This window comes from Nomascus leucogenys, chromosome 8, assembly GCF_006542625.1.
Source record: "Nomascus leucogenys isolate Asia chromosome 8, Asia_NLE_v1, whole genome shotgun sequence".
NCBI lineage: Eukaryota > Metazoa > Chordata > Mammalia > Primates > Hylobatidae > Nomascus > Nomascus leucogenys.
This window is the reverse complement of record NC_044388.1, coordinates 91,084,486-91,110,346: the sequence shown is the minus strand read 5'-3', so window position 1 is coordinate 91,110,346 and position 25,861 is coordinate 91,084,486. Positions and strand designations below refer to the sequence as shown.

Below are 25,861 nucleotides of genomic sequence, written 5' to 3'. Positions count from 1 at the left end.
CACCACTGCACTCCAGCCTGGGCAACAGAGCAAGACTTCATCTCGATAAATAAATAAATTGTATTTTGTGACTCTTTGGGAGGAAATTATGAGCTTTGTGATTATACAGAACATGTTTATCTTCTTCGGTGCTGTATCATTCATACTTAACTCAGGGCTTGGCACGTATGTACCAAAAAAGTAGATAGTTGGATGAATTGATGGATAGATAGACAGAAAAGTAAAAAACTCATCAGGGCCAAGAAGTCTAGAAATACTTTAACACAAATGCTCTCCGGGATCCCACCACCGATATTTCTCTCTGGAGATCATTACAATGACCTCAGACTAAGAATTACTGAAAGGCTTTCATATGCACTTTTTAAAAGCTTTTTTCCCCCAGCTTTATTGAGGTATAATTGACAAATTAAAATTAAAATTTTATACATTTAAGGTATACAACATGATGATTTAATATATGTATACATTGTGATATGATTACCAGATTCAAGCTAATTAACACATCCATCGCTTTACATAGTTACCTCTGTGCGTCAATGATAAAGACACTTAAGGCCTACTACTATCTTAGCAAATTTGAAGTATACAATACGTTAGTATTAACTGTAGTCACCATGCCGTACATATGCACTCCTTTTTGAAGGCCTCCCAATGGTCTAGAAGAAGAGATAGATCTTATTCGAATTCCTTGACCCAAAGGCAAAATCTCTGGATTTTAATATCAGCTTTAATAGTTAATTAGTAAAGTCACCACTGATTAGCTAGTGACTCTCTCTGGGTGTTTCAATTCAGTTATTCTCTTACATAACTAGGTATTATGGCAAATAAGTTTCATGTGATATACTACCTCTACTTATGTACTACTTAATTGGCTGCCTGAAGTGATGATTCAGAATGATTAAGTGGGGCTCCTCAGAACTGTGTTGTTACCGATTAGCTGTGTCTGCCCCATGCACTAGAATGAAGTGTTTTGTGCCACAGACTTGCCATGCCTATACCCAATGATCTTCTACAGTTGCTTCTAAGTCCTGCTCAAGCATGATTTTGATTCTATAATTTGATGTCTGTCTGTGTCTTTGGAAAGTACTGAGAAGCTGGGCCAAATGTTTCCCGTTAGGAACACAGTCTTGAAAGACTAAACCACAGGCAGTCTATTCAGTAGAAAGCCCTGGCTTAGCAGCATGGACAGCCATCCCAACAGCAGCACTGCCCCTGAGGAACTTTGGCCAGGGTCCTGACCTCCCAGAAAAGAGCCCCACCCCAGGCTAATTCATTTGCTTTTCTTGCTACTGAGTTAGAAGAGATAGGATAGGAGGAAAACCAGGGCTGTAGCCACAGCCTCCTCATTTTCCTAAAAATTTTAGAGTGTCCCTGTACTTGACAAATTGAAATACTAAGATTTATACATTTCCATGGAAAAAGCAACAGTGGGAAAGAGAGGGCTTCCCAGATTTGTCTTACAAATCTCATCCTTCAGAGACTAGCCTTCTGTTAGAAATGCTGTCTCCAAGCATAAGACAGAATAATCATATAATACCAATACACACCAGTTGCTAAGGTCTCCATCCTTTTAAGTATTGGCTACTGAGTGTTTTGCCTGTATTATCTCATTTTTCTCACTTTCAGTTGAAAGAACTTTATTGTGCAGTTGATATTAGTGTTACCATTTTACAAATGTGAAAATTAAGGCCCAGACAGGCAATGTTACACAACCAAAACAGCTACTGGATGGAACCCTGTGGATTTGCTACTATCCAACTATTTCTGACCTAAAAGAGTGGTGATTCCATGTGGTTCAAATTAATACCAAGTGGCAGAGTAAGGATCTAACAGTGTTTGACTGATGCTAGAGCAGATATCCTCAAACATTGTACAGATGTTTCTTGGATATTTATCCATGTTAGTATTTATCATTCTTCACAACAAGCGTCTGTTTACATGTCTGCTTTCTATACCTGACCATGAGTTCATTAAGGGCAAGACCTATCCATCATTGGCTTCTGAAACACCCCACCACCACTAGGCTATCCCATAGCCTGTTCTTACACTTGTTCAACACATCTCTGTTGAATGCAAGAATAAATCATTTAAAAATTAATTCTTAGTCCTCTTGGATAATCACTGGCTCCCCCAGCACCTTAACTGGGCACCAGTTAAGCCACTGTGCTGCCTAAATGGATAACCACTTCTCAGTTCTGAAATTCTTCAAACACCTAGGGTTAGGAGGGTCTTTGCTTTGGCAGTTAGTTTTCTCAATTCTTTTATGACACAGGTTGCACTGGACTCACTCAACTATGGAGATCAGATGTCCTCAGGAAAAAAAAAAATCCACACTTAAGGCTGTTTCCTGGCTCCTCTCTCTTCCTGACACATTCCAAAAAGGAATTTATGGATGTTGGGAAGGACAAAGGGTGAGGAATTTCTAGGACATTTAAGAACACCCATGTAAGCAACTCTACGCTTGACAGGCCATGCACAATAAAACTCTTTGGCCTGTAAGCGAGAAGAAAAATTTGGTATAAGCTGCCTCATGGGTTGCCAAAATGATGTCGAAACAAATTCATCTGCATTTCTAAACAATAGGAATTCTCCTTGTCCTCCCAAACCTAGAATATTTCATGTACGTGCTTAAGTCAACAAGATAAATATATTCCATGAGCTACTAAAAATGAAGTCATAAGTAACTAATTCTGAAATATGATTCTAGCCAGTTGGAAGTTTCATCTTTATCTAAAAATGAAGTTGTTTATTCTCCAGCTGTGACCAGGGAAAAATTCAGATTTTTGATTTCTTCATCTAGCAATGATCTTTGTCCTGCAGTGAGGTGCCCAAAAATAACTGTTAGCCTATTCCCTGCTGCTTCCAAAAGGTTAGCTACCAAACAGCTCTACTAGTAAAAGAGAAAAAAAGAAGGATTTGACAGCAAGCCAAGAGGCATCTTAATGTATAAAATTATGTGCTAAAAAGCCATTAAGACTGGCATGACACTGGCCTTGGTTTCCCAACCTGATAAATTGTTATCTCACAGTAATGCTCTGAATAAAAGTCTATAATGCCAAAATCTGAAGAAATGATTCAGCACTGATAACATTTAATACCAAGGCAATTGAAATAAGATTAAAGCTTAACATTTAACCCCTCTCCTACCCCACACTCCCCACAAAAGCTTTCAGGACCATTGTTTTTATCTTCTTATTTTTTGTAGCGGGCTGAGGCCATAAATGTACCAGGTATTTGGAGAATGGGGGACTAAATATTAAAGCCTATATTCTACCCAGCCTTCTCAACAGATGACTAACTGTGAGCAGTTAGGCACCTAGACTTACAGAGGTGCCATATTGCTTACTGAGTTAAGTACCAGCTCTTCATATTGATCTTTTATATCCTTCCCAACATGGCTTCTGCCAATACCATGTAGTCTCTACCTTTCCGCTTTCCTATGCATTATTTTATACCCTAGTAGAACAAGACCTCTCCATATTCCCTGCATGCTACACCACCTTGGCATGTATCCAGCACCCACAAGGAGATGCCACTATTATTACAGCTATCTTCTTAATTCTCCTCACCACCCATGCACTCCAACTTCTTTGCCTTTTTTCATGGTGTTTCTTTTTTCTAGGGTGCTATAGGCTTCAATTTGAACCCACCTACTGGAGCTGTATCCAACCATTTTTCAGAATCTTGGCCATCTTTCAAATGCCACTTTTTTGAGATGTCTTTCTTGGGACCCTCAATGGATAAGAGTTGGCCAATCTCTTGTTACTCGTTATAGTCATGAATGTATCTCCCTGATTCCCCTATCCCTTCTGGATACAAGGTTTTCTTTCTGATCTATTCTCTATTTGATCAGTGTTGTTATTACTGCTGCTGCTATCATTAGCTACCACATATTAAGCACACCTTAATGTGTGCCAGGCACTGTGTCAGTAGCTTAACATATGTCTTCTCATTTCATCCCACTCTCCTGCAACACTATGAGATAGACATATGTATCCCCAGGGAGAGAAGGCGGGGAAAGTGAGGTTAAGAGGGGAAAGGGAATGGCCATAGGGAGCAGCTGCTAAAGTGATAGAACTGGATTCGAACACAGGTTTATTTTACTTGAAAGACCAGACTCTTTCCCCTACACGCAGCTGCTTCATTAATGGAAATGTTTAGATGGCTGAAGGATATGGACTGAGTGCCCTCAAAACTCTGGAGCACAGCAGTGCAGGGACAGCAGAGAAACGGGAGTCATGAGTTGTCTTTGACAAGCTCCTCCAGCTTCTAAAGATAGGCTGAAGCAGACAGAAAGAGACGTTAGACTTGGCCAGAGTGGTTCCTGGAGCAACTTGGTTTTAGTTTGACATGGGGAGAAGATTCTTATGAGACTCTAAGGCGTGCAGAGGGAGGAAGAAAAAATATTTCTTAACCCAAGGACAAGGCTGGGGGAAAGGATGCTGATCTGACACAGGGTAGTTATCTCTTCAGATCTGCAAAGGACAATAGCCTTGAGGATTGCTTCTCACTTGTACCTGGATATGTTCAAACATGTAAGGTATGGAAACTACAATGCACATACATGCTTGCTATAGTTAAGTGAGTTAGTCGCTAAAAAGAAGCTGTTTTTTCTCCCTAATCTCTGGGCTCTTGTGTCTGAGGTACTCACCCATTTTCATTAGTCAAGAAACTTAACAACATTGAAACTTTCTTATAGACTCTTCTTGATCACTTTGAGTCTCAGTTTCCTCATTTTGTACCATGCACTTAGTAAAACAAGCAATCCTCTAAACCAGTACTGCTCAATAAAACTTCTTTGGATGATAGAGATGTTCTTCATCTGCACTGTCTCATATTGTAACCACAAGCCCCATGGGCTATTAAGTACTTGAAATGTCAGTGATACAACTGAGGAACGAGATTTTTAATTGCATTTAATTTTCATTAATTTTAATAATCACATGTGGCATATCAGACAGAGCAGCTCAAGACCAATGAATTCGAAGTGTTTTATGTCTTTTTAAATTTTCTATCTCATGGGAAGTTTTTATTGTGGATTTTTTTTCACCAGATTAACTAGCTTTTGAGACATTGACAGGGATGGAGATACATAGAAAATCTCACAAAAACAATTTCATAATTCACAGGTATTTCTTTGACTCTAAAAATTAATTTTGATAAAGAAAGAAAGCAAAGTCTGACACAAGTGTGTCTTGTTTTGCATTAGATACATAAGATGAGGTGGAGCAAAAAGCAGCACAACATGCTTAGCTTGGAAATAGCTTTGTCCTGGATATGGGACCCCAAAAATCTGTGTTTTGTGCCAATGCAAAGGCTATGTCTCTTCCTGATACCCTTCTTTGCAATCATTGACTTACCAGATCCTTAAATATCACCATGAAAGATATATAGGCACTTACATACATAATATGATATGTAATATTATATTATCTATATTATATTATCTTTCATTGTATTATAATACGTAATATGTTGGGTTACATATTATAATATTATATGTAATATAATTGGAGCAACTATAATATTATATATGGAGATATATATATACGTACATATATACACACATATATATGTATATATGTGTGTATATATGTACGTATATATATATACACATATATATACACACATATATGTATATACACGTATATATATACGCATATATATACACACATATATGTATATATACATATATACGTATATATGTGTGTATATATATGCGTACATATATACGTACATGTGTGTATATATGTACGTATATATATGTGTGTATATATAGACGTATATATATGTGTGTATATATAGACGTATATATGTGTGTATATATAGACGTATATATGTGTGTATATATATACGTGTGTATATATATGTGTGTATATATATACGTGTGTATATACACACGTATATATATACCAGGGCATACATATTTTCTGGGATCACTGAGAGAGGAAAAGTTCTCACTTTGCTGTAGAACTTTTGTCTTTGCTTAAAAACAGACATATGCCAAAGTAGGGGTTTCAAAGGTTAGGAGAAAGAAAATCCTAGAAAAAAAAACACACATTCATTAAAGTCCATATTTTTCATTACAAATGTTTCCCTTTATTAAGCTCCTACTGCTACCAAAGACTGTGCCATTTCTTTCACACACATTATCTCATGCACTTTTCACAATGATCCTATGAGGACTCCCTTAACACATTTATTGATGACAGTACTCTGGCTTATGGTCACAGATGATAACCTTGCACAAGGAACGGGAAGTGATCAAACAGTAATTCAAACCTAAGACAATTTGCCTATAAAACTTGTGCCCTTCAATGCCATTCTATTTACATTCTGGTGCTTTGGAAGCTGCTACATTCTCAAAGAAGACCTTTCTATTGGGTACCAATTCCAACTAGAAAAGTCTTTCTCCTGTGCTGGAATTTGTCTTCTCATAACCAGCCCTCCCTCCCTGCCCCATCCCCGGCACATAAACACACACACACACACACACACACACACACACACACACACACATACACGCAGGCACTTGTTCTGTCCTTAGTGGCTACAAGAGGCAAGCCAGTGCCTGCTTTGCCAGGATTTATACATGGTAACTCTGACCCACTCAACCTTGGTTTTCTCAACTACAAAATAAACATGCCCAGGTCTGTAGTCCTTCCTCCTACAAGATATTTTCCAGACCTTTTATTGCTGATCAATTTTCTATAAAGATGAGAATCTGTTTGTGTTTTCTAAAGAGTCTTTGTAGAATAAGTTGCTCATTCCAAAATTATAAAAGTCCTACTATCAGAGCATTATTCTTCATGTCTGACCTAAATACCTCCAACTGCAATCTCAAGTAAGTTTCCCTGGGTTCATCCACAAAGGAGACTTAAAACAGCCAGTTGTCTGCATGAGAATATTTTACATTCTTAAAGGTCATTATTTGCTCCCTATTTTTCCTTCTCTCATATAAATATTTCTAGTTGTAGTAAATTTACCTCCTCACCCACCAGTGATTTCTGCAGCTCCTCTTTGATCTAGATCCAAGTTGCTGCTGAGTTTAGGACTGTATTCAACTAGGCGGTCAAGCTCAGGCTTAAGTAAAAGGAGGCTATTGACATGGACTCTTGTTAGATTTTGTTCCCAGGAGTGCAACAAAATAGGAAATACTGTTTAATGAGTGCCTACTACAGGCTTGACACCATGCTGGGTACTTTATGTACAGGTCTCTAATCCTTAATTTTCTCTGGAAAGGTTTTGACTCCTGTGTTGTAAATGAGGTCACGGTTTAGAGAGGATAAGTAGCTTGTCAAAGTTACAGGGCTAGTGAGTGACATTTGAACCCAGATACGCCTAATTCCAAAGCCTAACCATTTTCTACAACACTGCAAATATAATGGATTTTTCCCAAAGTACAAAAACACCCACCTGCCCTCAGACCACCATGAGCCAACAGGAAATACACAATGCTCAAGAATAACGTACCCTTTCCCCCAACAATGCAACATTTGGTGGCACCAGTGCACATCTCTTAAACACACAGTGAGAAATCCTCACTCTGCTCACACTCTGGTCATTATTACCCTAAACTCATTGCCTTGGGAGTCTCGATCAGCAACTATAATGGCTTTTTAGATGGAAATTTAAGTCATTTAGCAACACACAGAAAAGTGTTGGGGAGAAGTCCAAAAACATTTCAAGCTTGGCCCATGGCCCTTTCTAAAAAAAAAAGCTAAGAATTGATGGGAAAGGGGTGGGAAAGTAGAACTTTGTGAAAGTGAAGAGAGTTAGAGCAGCCATTCTAGTAGATTATGCAGCCAATAAATATTTGTCCAGTAAACACGTAAGATGGCCAAATTGGTTTGAAAGGAGAGAACATGCCAAGTCTTCTTTTTTGTAATAATCTTCATTCAGTGGCCTTACCTACATTACAGACCCACACATTGTTAGTTAAGAAGCTAATTTCAATGAGAAAGCATGGTCAGAAGAGGGTTGGGTATTTTTTGTTTCTTTTTTTGTTTTTGTTTTTGCAGATATTAAATAAAATAAATAAATAATATAAATTAATTAATTAATTAATTTAAAAAATAGCTCTTCAATTATCATTTGAATTTTACTCAGGTGCATCTCCTGATTAAAGAAAACCATGAAAGACTTCATATCATGTATAGATCATTCTCACATGCCTCCATAGCATTGTTTTAGTAAATATTATAACTGCCATTTCTTCCTGTCTTTATTTAGTTTCTCAACTACCTCTGACAAGTCCCCTTTTCTGTGCTACCTGATTGCCCATACTGGTGAATAGCTCTAAGAGAGATGAATAAGATAACTTGGCAAAGTGAGAACTGCTTCATGGTAGCATATTCTCCTCCATATTCTGTTCCCATCTAATTCTTCTCACTATTTAAGGCTCAGCTTAAATTTTACCCTCCCTTTCCCATAAGCTATGTCCCACCTTTCTCTTGACCATTCCTTTTTATTTTCAAACCCCATAGGCAGTTATACTCTATACCACGAAACAAATCCTATACATTCTTTCTTGCTTTGCTTCTTAAGTACTGGATGGATGATTCCATTTTCTTCTTAATTCTATTGTTAAGTTCCCTGATGGTATGTATACACTTGGTCTTATATTTATTTCTACCACCCTCAGACCTCTGTAAAAATGGTATAAGTACTTATTGATTGGAGAAGACATCAGGGGCTCTCAGACATCCTTTCTGAGCTGTGAACCTCAGTTTAGACAACTGGTTCAGGAATATTCAGTCAGGCTCTTCTAAAAACTGGACTTTTGAAGGTTTTGGAAATAAACCAAGGAACAGGGAAACTGAGGTGCAGAGGAGTAGACTGAATGCTATGCTGACAGTCACACAATTAGTAAGAAGCTCGGCTGGGATTAAAACTCAGTTTGCCTCCTAGAGTCCTTTATTTTAACCTCTGCCTCCCATGACCGAAGAGAACCAGCAGATGGGGAGAAAATCAGTTTTGAAAATCACTAATAAGAGGCAAGAGTTACTGAACATCTACCGGGACTAGGGCCTTTATAACACTGTAATAATTCACTCAGAGGACATAGTAAATACTGAAGGAATTAATGAATACACAAATAACTTCTACATCATTCTTTCAACCCTGTCATTAGCAACTATGATCTTCACTATACAGAAAGTGAAATAAGGCAAAGAAAAATTACATAACTTATCCAAGGGACCAGAGCTACAGCCAAGATACAAACCTATGTCTATTTTATTTCAATATTTTACCTTTTTCTCTCTATTTTTCTGTCTCCTTAAATTTGCAGAAGTTGAATAGTGAGTGAAATCATTCCTTCAAGTGACAAAGTTCTTTTAGAGACCACTGTATGTTATTTCAAGAGTATATAATGAAAGATTATCAGGAGAGCTTCAAATACAGGGATATAAAATCAAAATTCACTTGGAATTGTAGATATTCTATATATTCAATAGTAGATACTCATAATTTTTTTTGTTCGTCTTTGCTTGTAGAAAATAATTCTTTCAAGAAGATCAGTGACAACTGATTTGAAGTCTACCCTGTGCTTCTAAACCCCCAATTCTGCTGAGAGTGAGACACCCTAGAGCCCAAGAGCCCCAGCAGCCATCCAGCCAAACCCACCTCCACCATGGGGGCCATGACTCAGCTGTTGGCAGGTGTCTTTCTTGCTTTCCTTGCCCTCACTACCGAAGGTGGGGTCCTCAAGAAAGTCATCCGGCACAAGCGACAGAGTGGGGTGAACGCCACCCTGCCAGAGGAGAACCAGCCAGTGGTGTTTAACCATGTTTACAACATCAAGCTGCCGGTGGGATCCCAGTGTTCAGTGGATCTGGAGTCAGCCAGTGGGGAGAAAGACCTGGCCCCGCCTTCAGAGCCCAGCGAAAGCTTCCAGGAGCACACGGTGGATGGGGAAAACCAGATTGTCTTCACACATCGCATCAACATCCCCCGCCGGGCCTGTGGCTGTGCCGCAGCCCCTGATGTTAAGGAGCTGCTGAGCAGACTGGAGGAGCTGGAGAACCTGGTGTCTTCCCTGAGGGAGCAATGTACTGCAGGAGCGGGCTGCTGTCTCCAGCCTGCCACAGGTATGAGTTGGCGGCCCGTCCAGTCCCACACTGTGCAAATATGGAGAAATGAAGAGCATAGCAGCATCCATCGCTTGCTTCCAAAGTGGGCTCACTAGAAAACTAGCTTCCCAGAGTGTTCATTACAAAGAGATTTTATGTTCAAATAAGTGTGGAGACTGCAGCCATCTCTCTCCTGCTTGGGGGAGTCATGGCGACAACGGCTTCTCAGAGGAATTTTCAGGCTTCTGATAAGTCCTGCTTTGAAAAACCCTATTTTACCTTAATTATAAGTTTCTAAAACATATTTGACCATGAAATCTACCCACTTTCTACCCCAAAACCTATGAGTACGCCATGAAATTTCTACCCCAGAGAGCACTCTCTGATAGGTACTGGTGTGGCCCCATCACCTCATTTTACAAATAGAGAAACTGAGGCCTGGAAAGAGGATGGGATTCCTGAAGGTCCTCCAATAAGGAGTTGAGTTCCTCACATTTTGGTATTCCTACAAATGCACAGTGCTGCCTCTGATAGTGCTGAGTCTATAAGAATTAGAAAAAAGTTCCAATTTAATAGCAATTACAATGATTACAATCATATAAGCTCCCTCTGTGTAACAGGCACTGTTGTATTATCTCATTTAATCCTCCCAACAGCCCTTTAAGGTAAAGATTAGATGAGGAGAAGATAAGTCCTCTTCTACAGATCAAAGAAATGAGTCTCAAAGGGATTAACCCACTGGCACAAGATGGCACAAAGAGCAATAAGAAATAGGGTCTTTGGCTGGGTGCGGTGGCTCACGCCTGTAATCCCAGCAGTTTGGGAGGCTAAGGCGGGCAGATCACCCGAAGTCAGGAGTTCAAGACCAGCCTGGCCAGCATGGTGAAACCCCATCTCTACTAAAAATACAAAATTAGCAGGGTGTGGTGGTGCATGCCTGTAATCCCAGCTACTCAGGAGGCTGAGGCAGGAGAATCACTTGAAACCGAGAAGAAGAGGTTGCAGTGAGCTGAGATCATGCCATTGCACTCCAGCCTGGGTGACAAGAGCAAAACACCATCCAAAAAAAAAAAAAAAAAGAGAGAAAGAGATAGGGATTTTGCATGTGCCCGTGTGTCTCCAGAGCTCATACTCTCCCATGGATGCCCTGTTTCCACATGCATCCTACTTCAAGGAATTTTGCTGCTTTGGAATTATGTCTTTATCTCCAATAACTAAAGTTGATAAAGCTACATGAGTTTCAACAACTTCAAATTAGAGCTGAACGTCTGTTTCTGCCACTCAGAAAAAAATTACCAAAATGTTCTTCAACAATTATTTCAAGAGTAAACCTAACCACCCTAAGAGAAATAGTCTTACAGCTCTGCAGGACAGTCTCTAGGTTTCTAAGGAAATTTTTAAAAACGTTTTCTTTAGGCAAAAGTTAGTTTATCTTCCACTTCTGTCAACTCCCTGGAAAAATGCAGATGAGAATACACAGTAGGAGTAATGCTAAGTAGTCAGTTAAAATGATTGTTTAGAGCAGTGCTGTCTAATGAAAATATGAGTCACACGTGTAATCTTAAATTTTCTAGTAGTCATGTTAAAGGAGAAAGAAACAAACATAATTTTAATCATCTGTTATTTAATTCACCATAGCCAAAATATTGGTTTTTCAGCCTGAAATCAATATAAAAATTATTCATGGATATTTTTTAGTCTATTATTTTATACTATTTGGAATCTAATGTGTATTTTACACTTACAGAACATCTCAATTTAGACCAGTCATGTTTCAATGCCTAATAACCACATGTGGCCAAGGGCCACCATACTAGACAGTACATACTTAGACTCTCACTTTACAAATCAGCTTTTTTTAAAAAAAATTATTTGTTCCTGCTGTCAAGAAGGAGATAAAATATATTAATACAAGCTGTTTCTAGGTACAGAGACTATAGAGTGAATACATTCTAGTGCAGAGAATGTAGAAGTGGGGTTTGTTTCTTCTCCTTAAGCTCCATGGAGATCAGACCAATGACTTCTGCAAACTGAGCTAAGGCAATATTTGGGCCTCAAGGGGCTCAAGTAATGTCAACCTTGACTCCACATTCTTCAAGTTGACCTCCACTTAGCCTTCAGGATAGAAAGAAATAAAAGATAAAGGCACGATACTTTTCTGGGGACACAGCCAAACTGAAAGGTGTCCTTATAGAATTAGAAAGCCATTAGCTACCTCATTTTAGTTGTGGAAAATTAGAATGTTTTGATTATATAAACCCACATACCAACTTGAGCCAACCTTCCACAAAAAATCTTTGGAAAAGAAAACAGAAAAAAATAACAAGGACACAAGAGTGAGCTCTTAAGGGGTTTACTTAACTTGGATATACCCCAAGGAAGTGGGCTATTGGCCCAACTTCACCTATACGAAAACTAAGCTCCAGATAGTCTAAATCCCTTGCCAAATGTGGCATAGATATTGAATCAAAAAGTCAGAATTACATTCAGTTCAACAACTATTTCTTGGGCATCTTTTATGTGCCTGGCCTTGACGAGGCACTAAAGAAATAATAACATAGTGGCCAGGCGTGGTGGCTCAGGCATGTAATCTCAGCACTTTGGGAAGCCAAGGCAGGCAGATCATGAGGTCAGGAGATCGAGACCATCCTGGCTAACACGGTGAAACCCCGTCCCTACTAAAAACACAAAAAAATTAGCCAGGCGTGTTGGCCGGCGCCTGGAGTCCCAGCTACTCAGGAGGCTGAGGCAGGAGAATGGCATGAACCCAGGAGGCGGAGCTTGCAGTGAGCAAGGATGGCGCCACTGCACTGCAGCCTGGGTGACAGAGCGTAGACTCCGTCAAAAAAAGAAAGAAAGAAAGAAAGAAGAAGGAAGGAAGGAAGGAAGGAAGGAAAGAAAGGAAGGAAGAAAGAAAGAAAGAAAGAAAGAAAGAAAGAAAGAAAGAGTAACATAGCCCCAGCCTAATGCATTCCACAAGGCAGTGACTCATAATCATCATAGTAAGACTTCTTGCAAATGTGACAAAAACTATGAATCCGCTCCCCAGGGGTGGGAATACACACATACACACCCCTATGCATAATCACACACTGTTTTGGCATACAAGCCTATAATTTCGGGGAGTTCAGGTTATGAGTTCCTACTTGGTATAACAGGATGTGAGTCTCATCTGATTTCACACACTACAACAAATGGTTCTCAAGCCAGATGGAGCCTGAGGGTGCAACCATCCTTCAGTTGAATTTGAATCTGGGTGCCCTGGGTAGATACTGAGAAATGTGGCTGCTTAAGCCTGGCTGAGAACTTCTGTTTCTTTTGTTGCAGGCCGCTTGGACACCAGGCCCTTCTGTAGCGGTCGGGGCAACTTCAGCACTGAAGGATGTGGCTGTGTCTGCGAACCTGGCTGGAAAGGCCCCAACTGCTCTGAGCCCGAATGTCCAGGCAACTGTCACCTTCGAGGCCAGTGCATTGATGGGCAGTGCATCTGTGACGAGGGCTTCACGGGCGAGGACTGCAGCCAGCTGGCTTGCCCCAGAGACTGCAATGACCAGGGCAAGTGCGTGAATGGAGTCTGCATCTGTTTCGAAGGCTATGCCGGGGCTGACTGCAGCCGGGAAATCTGCCCAGTGCCCTGCAGTGAGGAGCACGGCACGTGTGTAGATGGCTTGTGTGTGTGCCATGATGGCTTTGCAGGCGATGACTGCAACAAGCCTCTGTGTCTCAACAATTGCTACAACCGTGGGCGATGCGTGGAGAATGAGTGCGTGTGTGATGAGGGTTTCACAGGCGAAGACTGCAGTGAGCTCATCTGCCCCAATGACTGCTTCGACCGGGGCCGCTGCATCAATGGCACCTGCTACTGCGAAGAAGGCTTCACCGGTGAAGACTGCGGGAAACTCACCTGCCCACATGCCTGCCACGGCCAGGGCCGGTGCGAGGAGGGGCAGTGTGTATGCGATGAGGGCTTTGCCGGTGTGGACTGCAGCGAGAAGAGGTGTCCTGCTGACTGTCACAATCATGGCCGCTGTGTAGACGGGCAGTGTGAGTGTGATGATGGTTTCACGGGAGCTGACTGTGGGGAGCTCAAGTGCCCCAATGGCTGCAGTGGCCGTGGCCGCTGTGTCAATGGGCAGTGTGTGTGTGATGAGGGCTATACTGGGGAGGACTGCAGCCAGCTACGGTGCCCCAATGACTGTCACAGTCGGGGCCGCTGTGTAGAGGGCAAATGTGTATGTGAGCAAGGCTTCAAGGGCTATGACTGCAGTGACATGAGCTGCCCCAATGACTGTCACCAGCATGGCCGCTGTGTGAATGGCATGTGTGTTTGTGATGACGGCTACACAGGGGAAGACTGCCGGGATCGCCAGTGCCCCAGGGACTGCAGCAACAGGGGCCGCTGTGTGGACGGACAGTGCGTCTGTGAAGATGGCTTCACCGGCCCTGACTGCGCAGAACTCTCCTGTCCAAATGACTGCCATGGCCGGGGTCGCTGTGTGAATGGGCAGTGTGTGTGCCATGAAGGATTCATGGGCAAAGATTGCAAGGAGCAAAGATGTCCCAGTGACTGTCATGGCCAAGGCCACTGTGTGGACGGCCAGTGCATCTGCCATGAGGGTTTCACAGGCCTGGACTGTGGCCAGCGCTCCTGCCCCAATGACTGCAGCAACTTAGGACAATGCGTCTCAGGCCGCTGCATCTGCAACGAGGGCTACACTGGAGAAGACTGCTCAGAGGGTGAGTCCCATTATCGCAGACGAGCATGATAATGGTTATGATGGAGTGGACTCCTAGTATGGGTTGGAAAACTACGTTTATATTTATAAACATACATACACACTGATTCTTTGTACATATTAATATATCCATTTAAACACACACCCATAATGACTCTTTAAGGGGGCCCTGTCATTCAGTTGTTACCAGGTGACCTATTTAAGGGCTAAAGGGCTCAGAGAGGTTATATAATTGTCCCAGGGACACACAGCTGACACATCATAGAGCTGGTATTCGAGTCTGCCTAACTCATCTACACAGAGTTTAACATCTAGTGTTCAAGATGAGGTAGATAAAGGGATAACCTCTCTTTTGCTAAATATCAACTTTATTTCCTACTCTCCACTGACATCAAACCAACAGTAAACAAAATCTCTCTATTTGGATGGACGTAAAAAATCAGCTAAATTGAATATGCAGTGAGATTACATAAAAACAACTGTTTCAAATGCATACCCAGCTAAAGACCAAATGCCTATTATCTACAAGATTGACCTATCTTTTAATTGTCTTTTGTAACTGGTTTTGTTTTTTTGTTTGTTTTGTTTTTTTAATCCTAAATACTGTAAGCTCCTATCCTTAAAGGGCACTATTTCTAGCAGCTAGTATGGGACCTGGTACATAGTAAGTGCTTAGTAAACCCTAAACACAGGAGAGAAAATTAATGCTCATGTTTAATGAGTGTCTTCTTTGTACTCCTCTCATCCACGCATATTATAATTGTCATAATGGAGAATTTTTGCCTTTACTAAATTTATTGGTATCTAGACATAAATAAATGGCTTTGTGTTCAATGTGGCCCAAGCAGGGAAGCCTGGTTGGAAAGAACACCAGGCTGGCAGGGAGAAGATACAAGTTCTAAACTTGATGAGGTGAGCTAGCTTGGTCAAGTCTTTCTGCCTTACTCACCTCTATAAAATAAGAAAGTTGGATCAGATGTACCCAAAATACCCTCCCAGTGCTAGGGACATGTAACTCAAAGTTCAGAGCAGGGAGTGAGGCTCAGGCTGCACTTTCCCATGCCAACAGCCTGCATCTGAGCTAAGACCCAGGAAGCACAGAAAGTTGGAAAGGCCAGAACACCATAGGCCACACTGCTGACCTGGGACTCCAGCCTGAAGGAAATGGACTAAGGAACAGCCACCACAGGTCTTAAGATGGATCACAGCAGGGGGTCCCTGATGCCATCTGCATTTTAGAGGCAATAGAAGATCTTCAGACCTCTGTGGCTGACAGTGGAAGAGACAGGTCAAACAAACCTAGAGAGATTTTAGAGGGCACACTGTTGACACCAGATGTCCTTTTTTATTCCTGCCAGTGTCTCCTCCCAAAGACCTCGTTGTGACAGAAGTGACGGAAGAGACGGTCAACCTGGCCTGGGACAATGAGATGCGGGTCACAGAGTACCTTGTCGTGTACACGCCCACCCACGAGGGCGGCCTGGAAATGCAGTTCCGTGTGCCTGGGGACCAGACGTCCACCATCATTCGGGAGCTGGAGCCTGGTGTGGAGTACTTTATCCGTGTATTTGCCATCCTGGAGAACAAGAAAAGCATTCCTGTCAGCGCCAGGGTGGCCACATGTGAGTGAGCAGAACTCTTTTGGGCAGCCTCACCTGACCTCAGCCCACCCAGTGTATAACCCTCCCTCGCCACGGCCCCTACAATCCTATAGTTGTTCTTTATAGTTATACCAAATAAGAGCCTAGAATTGTCCACAGAATCACTTCTTAAAGAAATCCCTCATTTTCCATAAAATCTTTCTCCTTGCTCTCCTGTATACTTCCTGCCAGAGAAAATCATTACATGTAACATTTAGCAAGTGTTTACTACGTAGCAGACTTTGTTGTAAGCAGTCTACGTTAGTATAAGAGTCCTCATTTGGCCCGGCATGGTGGCTCATGCCTGTAATCCTAGCACTTTGGGAGGCCAAAGCAGGTGGATCACCTGAGGTCACAAGTTCAAGACCAGCCTGGCCAACATGGCGAAACCCTGTCTCTACTAAAAATACAAAAATTAGTCAGGCCTGGTGGTGCATGCCTGTAATCCCAGCTACTTGGGAGGCTGAGGCAGAGAATAGCTTGAAACCAGGAGGCAGAGGTTGCCGTGAGCCGAGATCATGCCACTGTACTCCAGCCTGGGTGACAGAGTAAGACTCTGTCTCAAGGAAAGAAAAAAAAAAGAGTCCTCATTATATGAGTTAGCATATGTATGAAATAGGAGCTATTGTTAACCCCATTTTACAGATGAGGAAACTGAAGCTGCATGGTTAAGCATCTTATCCCAAATCATGCAGCTAACAAGGAGTAGAGGCAAAACTTTAACCCTGGCAGTCCTGGCAGGTTTATGTTCTTAACCACTCTATTACTTTTCAGTGGAGCTCACCGACTATTTTTCTTTAAGTGGAAACATTCTGGTTTATGAGTTTAGCATCAGTATAATTACCTTCATATCTAAAAAGCAAGCTCTGGCTAGAAATTGACCCTTTTTTTTGCTTAATAATAACATTGGCCACCATTTATTCAACTTGTTCTGCGTGCCACGAACCAGGCCCAGCAGTCTACGCACTGGAGTGGAGTATATCACTCACTCCTCAATGCATTCCCAAGAAGTAGACATATTTACCTTCTTTTTCCAGGTGAATAAACTCAGGCTTAGAGCATTGTGTGCAATTTGCTCAAGTTCACATTGATAGTGGAGCTTAGATTCTAACCCCAAGTCTGTCTGATTCCAAAGCCTGTGTTCATTTTAGATTTAACCATATGAAATTGCCCAAATTAATCATACCATTTTTCCTAATATTAATTTTTATACAGCCTCATAGTAGACTTCATCCCAGAAGAAGCTTTAAAAGGACACCTGCTCTGGTTGTCAGCCCCTGACTGTTGCAGACATCCAGTCTGGTTTAGTGGAATCGTGGCCCCGTTGCCCACCCACACACCTGCCCTATCCTTACATTCTATTTATGTTGTTACTTACAGACTTGCCTGCACCTGAAGGCCTGAAATTCAAGTCCATCAAGGAGACATCTGTGGAAGTGGAGTGGGATCCTCTAGACATTGCTTTTGAAACCTGGGAGATCATCTTCCGGAATATGGTAAGGAGTAAAAAGAGCAGATCCATTTGATCTCAAGGATTTGAAAGACGACCAAAGGGTTCTGAAGACTTCTGTATCAACTCATTTTCCTTAGTTTTTGATGGAGGACAAGGCTCTAATTAGCATCTTCTGTGTTTGCATCTGTATTTTAAGGGATGTTGGTTTTCCCCTGATTTTAATAAGTCAGTAAGTGTAGCACTTAGGGCTGAGACCCTAGACAAATAGAAATTGTCACCTCAAGGTTCCAATTGTCTGTCATCACCTTAGAAATCTCTACTCAGAGGCAAAGAAGAGAAGAAACAGTCTCTCCCTCAAAATAAAGGTACATCTCAGATTTGAGCAACCTTTCTCTCCAGGCCCAAAAGTACATGTGAGGCAGGGAACTTGTTCTCTCAATTTAAGCCCAGGCTCTGCCACCAACTAGCTGTGTGACTATCCAACAATCACCCTACTTCTCTGATGCTGGCTTCAGTCTACCCAAGGAGGGATTGAGCTTGTGCCTTCAGAATTCCTTTGGCTCTCACATTCTGTCACTTGACTTGCATGACAAAGGGGTAAAGGTTTACGAATGGGAGAAACAAACTAGAGAAATGTCTTTATCATCTCTTTATCCTCAGTAGCTTACATACTGATCTGATGCATAGTAAGTGCCTAATGAATCGATGAAAGAATAAAAAAGGAATGAATGAATGCAGAGTGAATGAATCACATAAATTAAGAGACTGGCACCTCCCCTAAGTCTTACCAAGCTGCCTCTATCTCTCAGAATAAAGAAGATGAGGGAGAGATCACCAAAAGCCTGAGGAGGCCAGAGACTTCTTACCGGCAAACTGGTCTAGCTCCTGGGCAAGAGTATGAGATATCTCTGCACATAGTGAAAAACAATACCCGGGGCCCTGGCCTGAAGAGGGTGACCACCACACGTGAGTATCACCTTTAGTACTTATAGAATAATAAGGCTGATTGTACCTCATAGCACCTCCTGGTTGAGACTGTGCCTTCTCATATGGCATCTATATCATTTAACTTTTGCTACATTTTTAAAAGTCCAGATACAGTGGTTTAAAATAACAATTCTTTGCATGTTGGTGATTTGGGTTTGGGCTCAGCTGAGCAGTTTATCTGTTCTTGACTGTACTCCTCATATATCTGTGTGCTTAAGGGGCGGATTGGCCTGGGATGGCCTCAGCCAGAATGGTGTCTTTGTTTCACAGGGCCTCTCATTCTCCAGGATGCTGGTCCTGTTCACACAGCTATTGAACAGGTTCAAAACTGGCACTAGATCAGTTCTATCAAAGCACATCCCATGGCCAGTTTATATTTAAGGAACAGAGAAACAGATCCATCTCTTAATGAAAGGAGTTTCACAATCACCTTTCAAAGGGGCATGACTACCTGAAGATAATTAAGCCCATTTGCTAACAATCTATCGTGTCACTAGTTTAATATTAGCACCCAGTTGTAGGACAGAGGAAGGGAAGATATTAATGTTAAGGCTTAAAGAAGCTAAATCACTTTAACATCACATAGTTAACACCATCAGGGGCATAACTTTAAGCCAGGGTAAGTTTTATAACTTTAACCCAATTTCCACTAACATTGACTAGGCTCTGGTTTATGCAGAATGTTGATTCCATTTCTTCGATGGGAACCTAAATAAAATTTCATTCAACACTAATGATGTCAGAACTTCTTGGGAGTAGAATAGGATTTAGCAGTACTAGATCATTTGGTGAGAAAAAGACCTGAATTTGGAGTTGCTCTACCAGGAGACAACTTTTTTTTTTTTTCTGTCACCCAGGCTGGAGTGCAGTGGTGCCATCTCAGTTCACTGCAACCTCTGCCTCCCAGGTTCAAGTGATTCTCCTGCCTTAGTCTCCCAAGTAGCTGGGATTACAGGCTCCTGCCACCACATCTGGCTAATTTTTTTTTTGTATTTTAGTAGAGAGGGGGTCTCAGCATGTTGGACAGGCTGGTTTCCAACTCCTGACCTCAAGTGATCCGCCCTCCTCAGCCTCCTAAAGTGCTAGGATTACAGGCGTGAGCCACCGTGCCCAGCCGCAATTTTTTAAAAAGAAAAAAATACATAATTTTGCACTTCCATATAGGAAAACCTCTTTATTTTCTTCAAAATAACATATGCGCCAACTCTTTAAGTAATTGACTCTTTAAGTAATTAAGTAAACCCCTCTTGGCAGGGGGTTGTTGGAAAAATTAAATCAGTTGCTGATGACAAGAAAGAACATCTTGCATTTAAATATTTGCACATTTTGCCTAGCTCAGAGCCAATTCAAAGGATTTTCTCTTTCATAAGCAAGTGTTTTCCATCATCCTGACAACATGTCTCTGTGGTAGGTAGAAAAGCAGGTACCAACAGGAAAAAATAAATCATTAGATCACCACAAAGACAAAGAAAAGAAAAGACAAAGCAAATGCTTAGTTGCTATGGAGAAGGTGCACTGAACTTTTTTTTTTCACTGCTCTTTTATTTATCTAAATATGGGAATTGTCTGCTTTATTTCTTCTTATTTTAGAACAAACATTCCAACATTTGAAGTTGCCTAATCATATAAATTTCAACATAGGGGGACAAATATTTACCTGTTCATTTTGTATTTTTAGTAGAGACAGGATTTCACCATGTTGGCCAGGCTGGTTTTGAACTCCTGACTTCAAGTGATCCACCCACCTCAGCCTCCTAATGTGCTGGGATTACAGGCGTGAGCCACGGCGGCCAGCCGCAATTTACCACATATACCTGAAACCTTTAAACCTTTAACCTTTTTTCCAGATTTAAAGGGCCTTAAACTTCTAGTTCAAAACACATTTGGCTCCTTCTGTCTGGCATCTATGTAAAGGTGGTATTATACTTACTTTTGAGGTCAATATTTTTGAGAAGTATTGTCATGTAAAGGGGGAAAAGGATGGGCTTTGGATTCAATCAGCTCTGGGTTAGAATTCCATCTTTACCATTCACCATCACCTTGGAAAAATCTATTTCTTTAAGCTCCAGATCCAACAGCTGAAAAATGGGTTTATAGTATTCTCCTTGTGGGGTTGTCATAAGACTCAAGACATAAATGACAAAGCACCATGTTTGCACCTGATAAATACAGAGCATTGTTAGTTTCTGCTATTCAGGGTTCCCAAATCTAGGGGAATATCAGTGTCCTTGACTGAATCCCAACTTCTTTAATGTAAGGGGTACTAAGGAAGGTAGTAGGTACGGTTTGGGTGCTTGCTAGCACCTATAAGAACATAGAACAGGCAGCTTCTGTCCATTTTTGTGACATCATTTTCATTGTGCATTTTACATCATCTGTGAGCTGGGACTGATGTATCAACACCTAGACTTCAAAAACAGGCTGCAGTTTTCTCACAATCAGCTGTAAATTATTGTTCCTTTTCATTCCCTGTATAAAGCCAACTTCCTGTCACCTGTTATTGTTTACTGAACCAATGCTGAAAACACAAACATTAAAAAAAAAAAAAAAAAGAGGAGAAGAAGAAGAAAGAAAGATTCAAAGATTCACTGAATACCCAGAATGTGCCTGTCTCTATGCTGGGAATTTAAAAGACTCACTCTCTTAGTCAATGAATAACCCCACCTAAATTGACTCAAACTGTACAGAAATCTGTTATGAAACAATGAGACAGGTATGATAACTAGAATGCTCTTTAAGGACAGTGGCAGCCACAGGGAGGGAATATGTGTTTACCTGACTGAAGCCGGGTTAAAAAAAAGGCTTCTCATTAGGAGACAACATGTAAGTGGGATTTTGAAGGATGCATAGGAGATTTTTAGAGGGAGGTATGATCTTAAAAAGAAGAAATGAGAGAACAGCATGTACAGAGACCAGGTGGTGCCCAACAGTATAATGGGCTTCCAGAGCTCTGAGCATCTATCAGAGTACACCACCAGAGTGGGTGGGGCAGAAAAAGTCAAGATGAGCCTGCAAAGACAGGCAAGGCTTGAAATAGCAATGACTTTCTTGCGTGAATTCTTTTTATCAAAAATAACTTTCCATACACTGTCAAGACAGTCTATTGCCTCACTTTTCTGCTTGGTAATTCTGATGGAAAAGTTTTCAGGAAACATCCAGGAAGTTTTGCCTAATTAAAAATTTAAAGAGAGTAATTTCATTTTTTCAAATAAAGTATCCCCAAAGCATGTTTCCTCAACTTATGAGAACAGTAATAATAATAATAATAACAAAAGAACCACCTTTTTTTTTCATGTGACATCCACGGGCCAGGCTCTGTGCTAGATGCTTTGCAAGCTTTATCTCTCTTAAGATTTGAAAAAAACAAAAACAAAAACACTAGAGGTAGCTGCTGTTATCCCTACTTATAGCTTATCAAACTGAAAACTAAGGTTCAGAAAGGTAAAATAAAGTCAAGCAATTAGTATATATCTAAGTATTCACCCACAGGTCTGGAGAGTTACAAAGTCCTCTCTCTGCTCAGCCTCAGGCAATGGCCCTAACCTCTGAAACCTCTCTGTCCTCTGCCCATCATAGGCTTGGATGCCCCCAGCCAGGTCGAGGTGAAAGATGTCACAGACACCACTGCCTTGATCACCTGGTTCAAGCCCCTGGCTGAGATCGACGGCATTGAGCTGACCTACGGCATCAAAGACGTGCCAGGAGACCGTACCACCATCGATCTCACAGAGGACGAGAACCAGTACTCCATCGGGAACCTGAAGCCTGACACTGAGTACGAGGTGTCCCTCATCTCCCGCAGAGGTGACATGTCAAGCAACCCAGCCAAAGAGACCTTCACAACAGGTAAAAGGCCTCCCCCTGTTAACAGATATGGTAAAGGAAAGATTGAAAGATTTCCATCCCACTCCATGTTGTGGTATCTTCCGGGATCATTTTACAGTACGAAAAATGAAAGGGGTATTTCTACTCCTGTAAATTTTAAAATATTGTAGCAATTTATTAATTAATTTTTCAAAAAAAATTCCAAATAACCTTCCAAAGCACTTTTGGGGGTAGGGGACATATATAGAAAATGCTGGTCTGATATTCTCAGACAAAAGTTCTGGTTAAAATAAAGTTCAAATAAATATTTTTAAAGTAAAATACGGTATATGGAAAACATATATGACAAATGAACCTCCTAACACTTTAGCCTATGGCATTATTTTAAAAGTTCGAAAGTGTCAATTTTTCATTCAGTAAATACTTTTCAGAGCTCAGTAAGTACTTTGTGAGTTATTAGAAATACGACGAGGAGGCCGGGTGTGGTGGCTCACGCCTGTAATCCCAGCACTTTGGCAGGCCGATGCAGGCAGATCACGAGGTCAAGAGGTCGAGACCATCCTGGCCAACATGGCGAAACCCTGTCTCTACTAAAAGTACAAAAATTGGGGTCAGGCGCAGTGGCTCACGCCTGTAATCCCAGCACTTTGGGAGGCCGAGGCAGGCAGATCACGAGGTCAGGAGATTGAGACCATCCTGGCTAACACACTGAAACCCTGTCTCTACTAAAAATACAAAAAAAATTAGCCGGGCATGGTGGCGGGTGCCTGTAGTCCCAGCTACAGGCTGAGGCAGGAGAATGGCATGAACCCAGGAGGCGGAGCTTGCAGGGAGCCGAGATTGCGCCACTGCATTCCAACCTGGGTGACAGAGCGAGACTCCATCTCAAAAAAATAAATAAACAAATAACTGGGCATGGTGGTGTGCTCCTGTAATCCCAGCTACTCGGGAGGCTGAGGCAGGAGAATCACTTGAACCCAGGAAGCAGGAGTTGCAGTGAGCCAAGATCACGCCAACGCACTCCAGCCTGGTGACAGAGCGAGACTCTGACTCAAAAAAATAAAGAATGAAATATGATGAGAAAATGCAAAAGACCAGTTTTTACACTCATGAGCTTATCTTTAAGTCTTTGCATTGTTTCTTTAACCACAAAGTCTGAGAAAAACACAAATGACTAAAGTGTCACACTCATCCATAATAGGGAAAGGTGCCAAATCTGTAGCACTTGTTTAGATTTGCACATCAACTATGGGGACAGATGAGTGTGCCGAGAATTTTGTAATTTCTCTCCAGTTCCAGACACGTTTCATATGTCAGCTTGAGCTGTCAAAGACTCCTGCTCTGTTGTGACTGATATGTTCAATACAAATGTTCCTTCTTCTCTCAAACAGGCCTCGATGCTCCCAGGAATCTTCGACGTGTTTCCCAGACAGATAACAGCATCACCCTGGAATGGAGGAATGGCAAGGCAGCTATTGACAGTTACAGAATTAAGTATGCACCCATCTCTGGAGGGGACCATGCCGAGGTTGATGTTCCAAAGAGCCAACAAGCCACAACCAAAACCACACTCACAGGTGAGCTCTGCATCTCTGCAAGCCTGAGCCAGCCAGCCCTAGAGGACCCTGAAAGGATGGTCACCTGCTCCCACATGTCCCCATTTGCAACCCTCAGAAATAAGTCCAATTTCCAGAAATACTGCTTATTGGATTGCAGCGAGTTCTTTTGTAAAACATTCTGAACATTGGTTGTAGCCTCCAGAGATCAACTCAAAGACATTTTTATCATCCTCTGAAAGTCTCTCTGATTTCAGGATGAATCTCAACTTGCACATTCTCTCCTTAGGTCTGAGGCCGGGAACTGAATATGGGATTGGAGTTTCTGCTGTGAAGGAAGACAAGGAGAGCAATCCAGCGACCATCAACGCAGCCACAGGTGAGGCACATCTGGGATTCCCATCCCACTGAGCTGGTGCTGGGCAGATGAGACAGGGCCAGTATGGCCAAAACCTATTTAAATAGAAAAAGTAGAAGCCCAGAGGAGAAAGGGCCCTGTAGTACCATCTAGCCCCAATGTCGAAATTCAAAAGGAACATAAGAACGGTCCTTCTGTATCATGCCAACATTATCCCCTGTACGGAAAGAGGGACTGGGGATTTTGTGTTTGTTGTTGTTGTTGTTGTTGTTGTTGTTGAGACTGAGTCTCACTCTGTCACAGGGCTGGAGTGCAGTAGCGCGATCTCAGCTCACTGCAACCTCCGCCTCCCGGGTTCAAGATTCTCCTGCCTCAGCGTCCCGAGTAGCTGGGACTATAGGTGCGTGCCACCAGGCCCAGCTAATTTTTGTATTTTTAGTAGACGCGGGGTTTCACCATGTTGGCCAGGATGGTCTCGATCTCTTGACCTCATGATCCACTCGCCTCGGCCTCCCAAAGTGCTGGGATTACAGGCATGAGCCACTACACCCAGCCGGGATTTTTTAAAGAAAAATTGGGACCAGGCTTTATAAGAAATTCATGAACATTTTTAAGTTGATAATCAATTGCATCTTTTAAATAAACCATTGTCTAGTCCAAACACATCTGTGGGGTTTTCTCTGAGAAAACACCTAACTTTTATACCTCTGTCAAGCAGATTATAAGTAACAGTATCATAGTTTAAGTCCAGGCCCTGCACTTACCTGTCATGTCCTGTAGCCGCAGCCTGTAGGTGAGGATGCTGAGGGGGCTACCTGATTTGGGGTCATTGATTCTTTCCTCAAGATTTTTTTTTTTCCATTTTTCTGAGAAGTTGGCACTGCAAAAAGAAAACTCCTCCTCTGCCTCTCTCCCAGCCCCCAGCTTACCTCCCCGCAGGCACTATGAGGAAGAGGGGGGCTGATGTCTAAAGAGGAGATGGATCATCATTGAGCTTCCACATTATGCGGGATGCAAGGCTGGGCATTTACATGCCAATTCTTTTTTTTAATCTTTTGATTTTTGAGATAATTGTAGATTCTCATGCAATTGAGAATCTCTCATGCAAAAGAGAGATTCCCTGTGCCTATCACCCAGGTTCCCCCAAAGGTAGCATCTTGCATAAATGTAGACTAATATAACAACTGAGAATTGACATTGGCATAATTTGTCCACTCTATTTATATTTCACCA

General features: G+C 41.8%; 1 protein-coding gene across 1 annotated transcript in view; it reads left to right on the top strand.

Annotated features, from left to right (window-relative positions):
• The window catches only part of TNC (tenascin C), a 96,243-nt gene that overhangs the window by 16,788 nt on the left and 53,594 nt on the right, over window positions 1–25,861 (top strand). Inside the window, exons 2-9 of the mRNA XM_030817701.1 lie at window positions 9,498–10,091; window positions 13,401–14,810; window positions 16,168–16,431; window positions 17,830–17,945; window positions 18,712–18,868; window positions 22,466–22,735; window positions 24,106–24,291; window positions 24,560–24,649. Coding sequence (XP_030673561.1) covers window positions 9,635–10,091; window positions 13,401–14,810; window positions 16,168–16,431; window positions 17,830–17,945; window positions 18,712–18,868; window positions 22,466–22,735; window positions 24,106–24,291; window positions 24,560–24,649 — 2,950 coding nt within the window. The 5' untranslated portion in view covers window positions 9,498–9,634. The remainder of the gene's footprint in view (window positions 1–9,497; window positions 10,092–13,400; window positions 14,811–16,167; window positions 16,432–17,829; window positions 17,946–18,711; window positions 18,869–22,465; window positions 22,736–24,105; window positions 24,292–24,559; window positions 24,650–25,861) is intronic.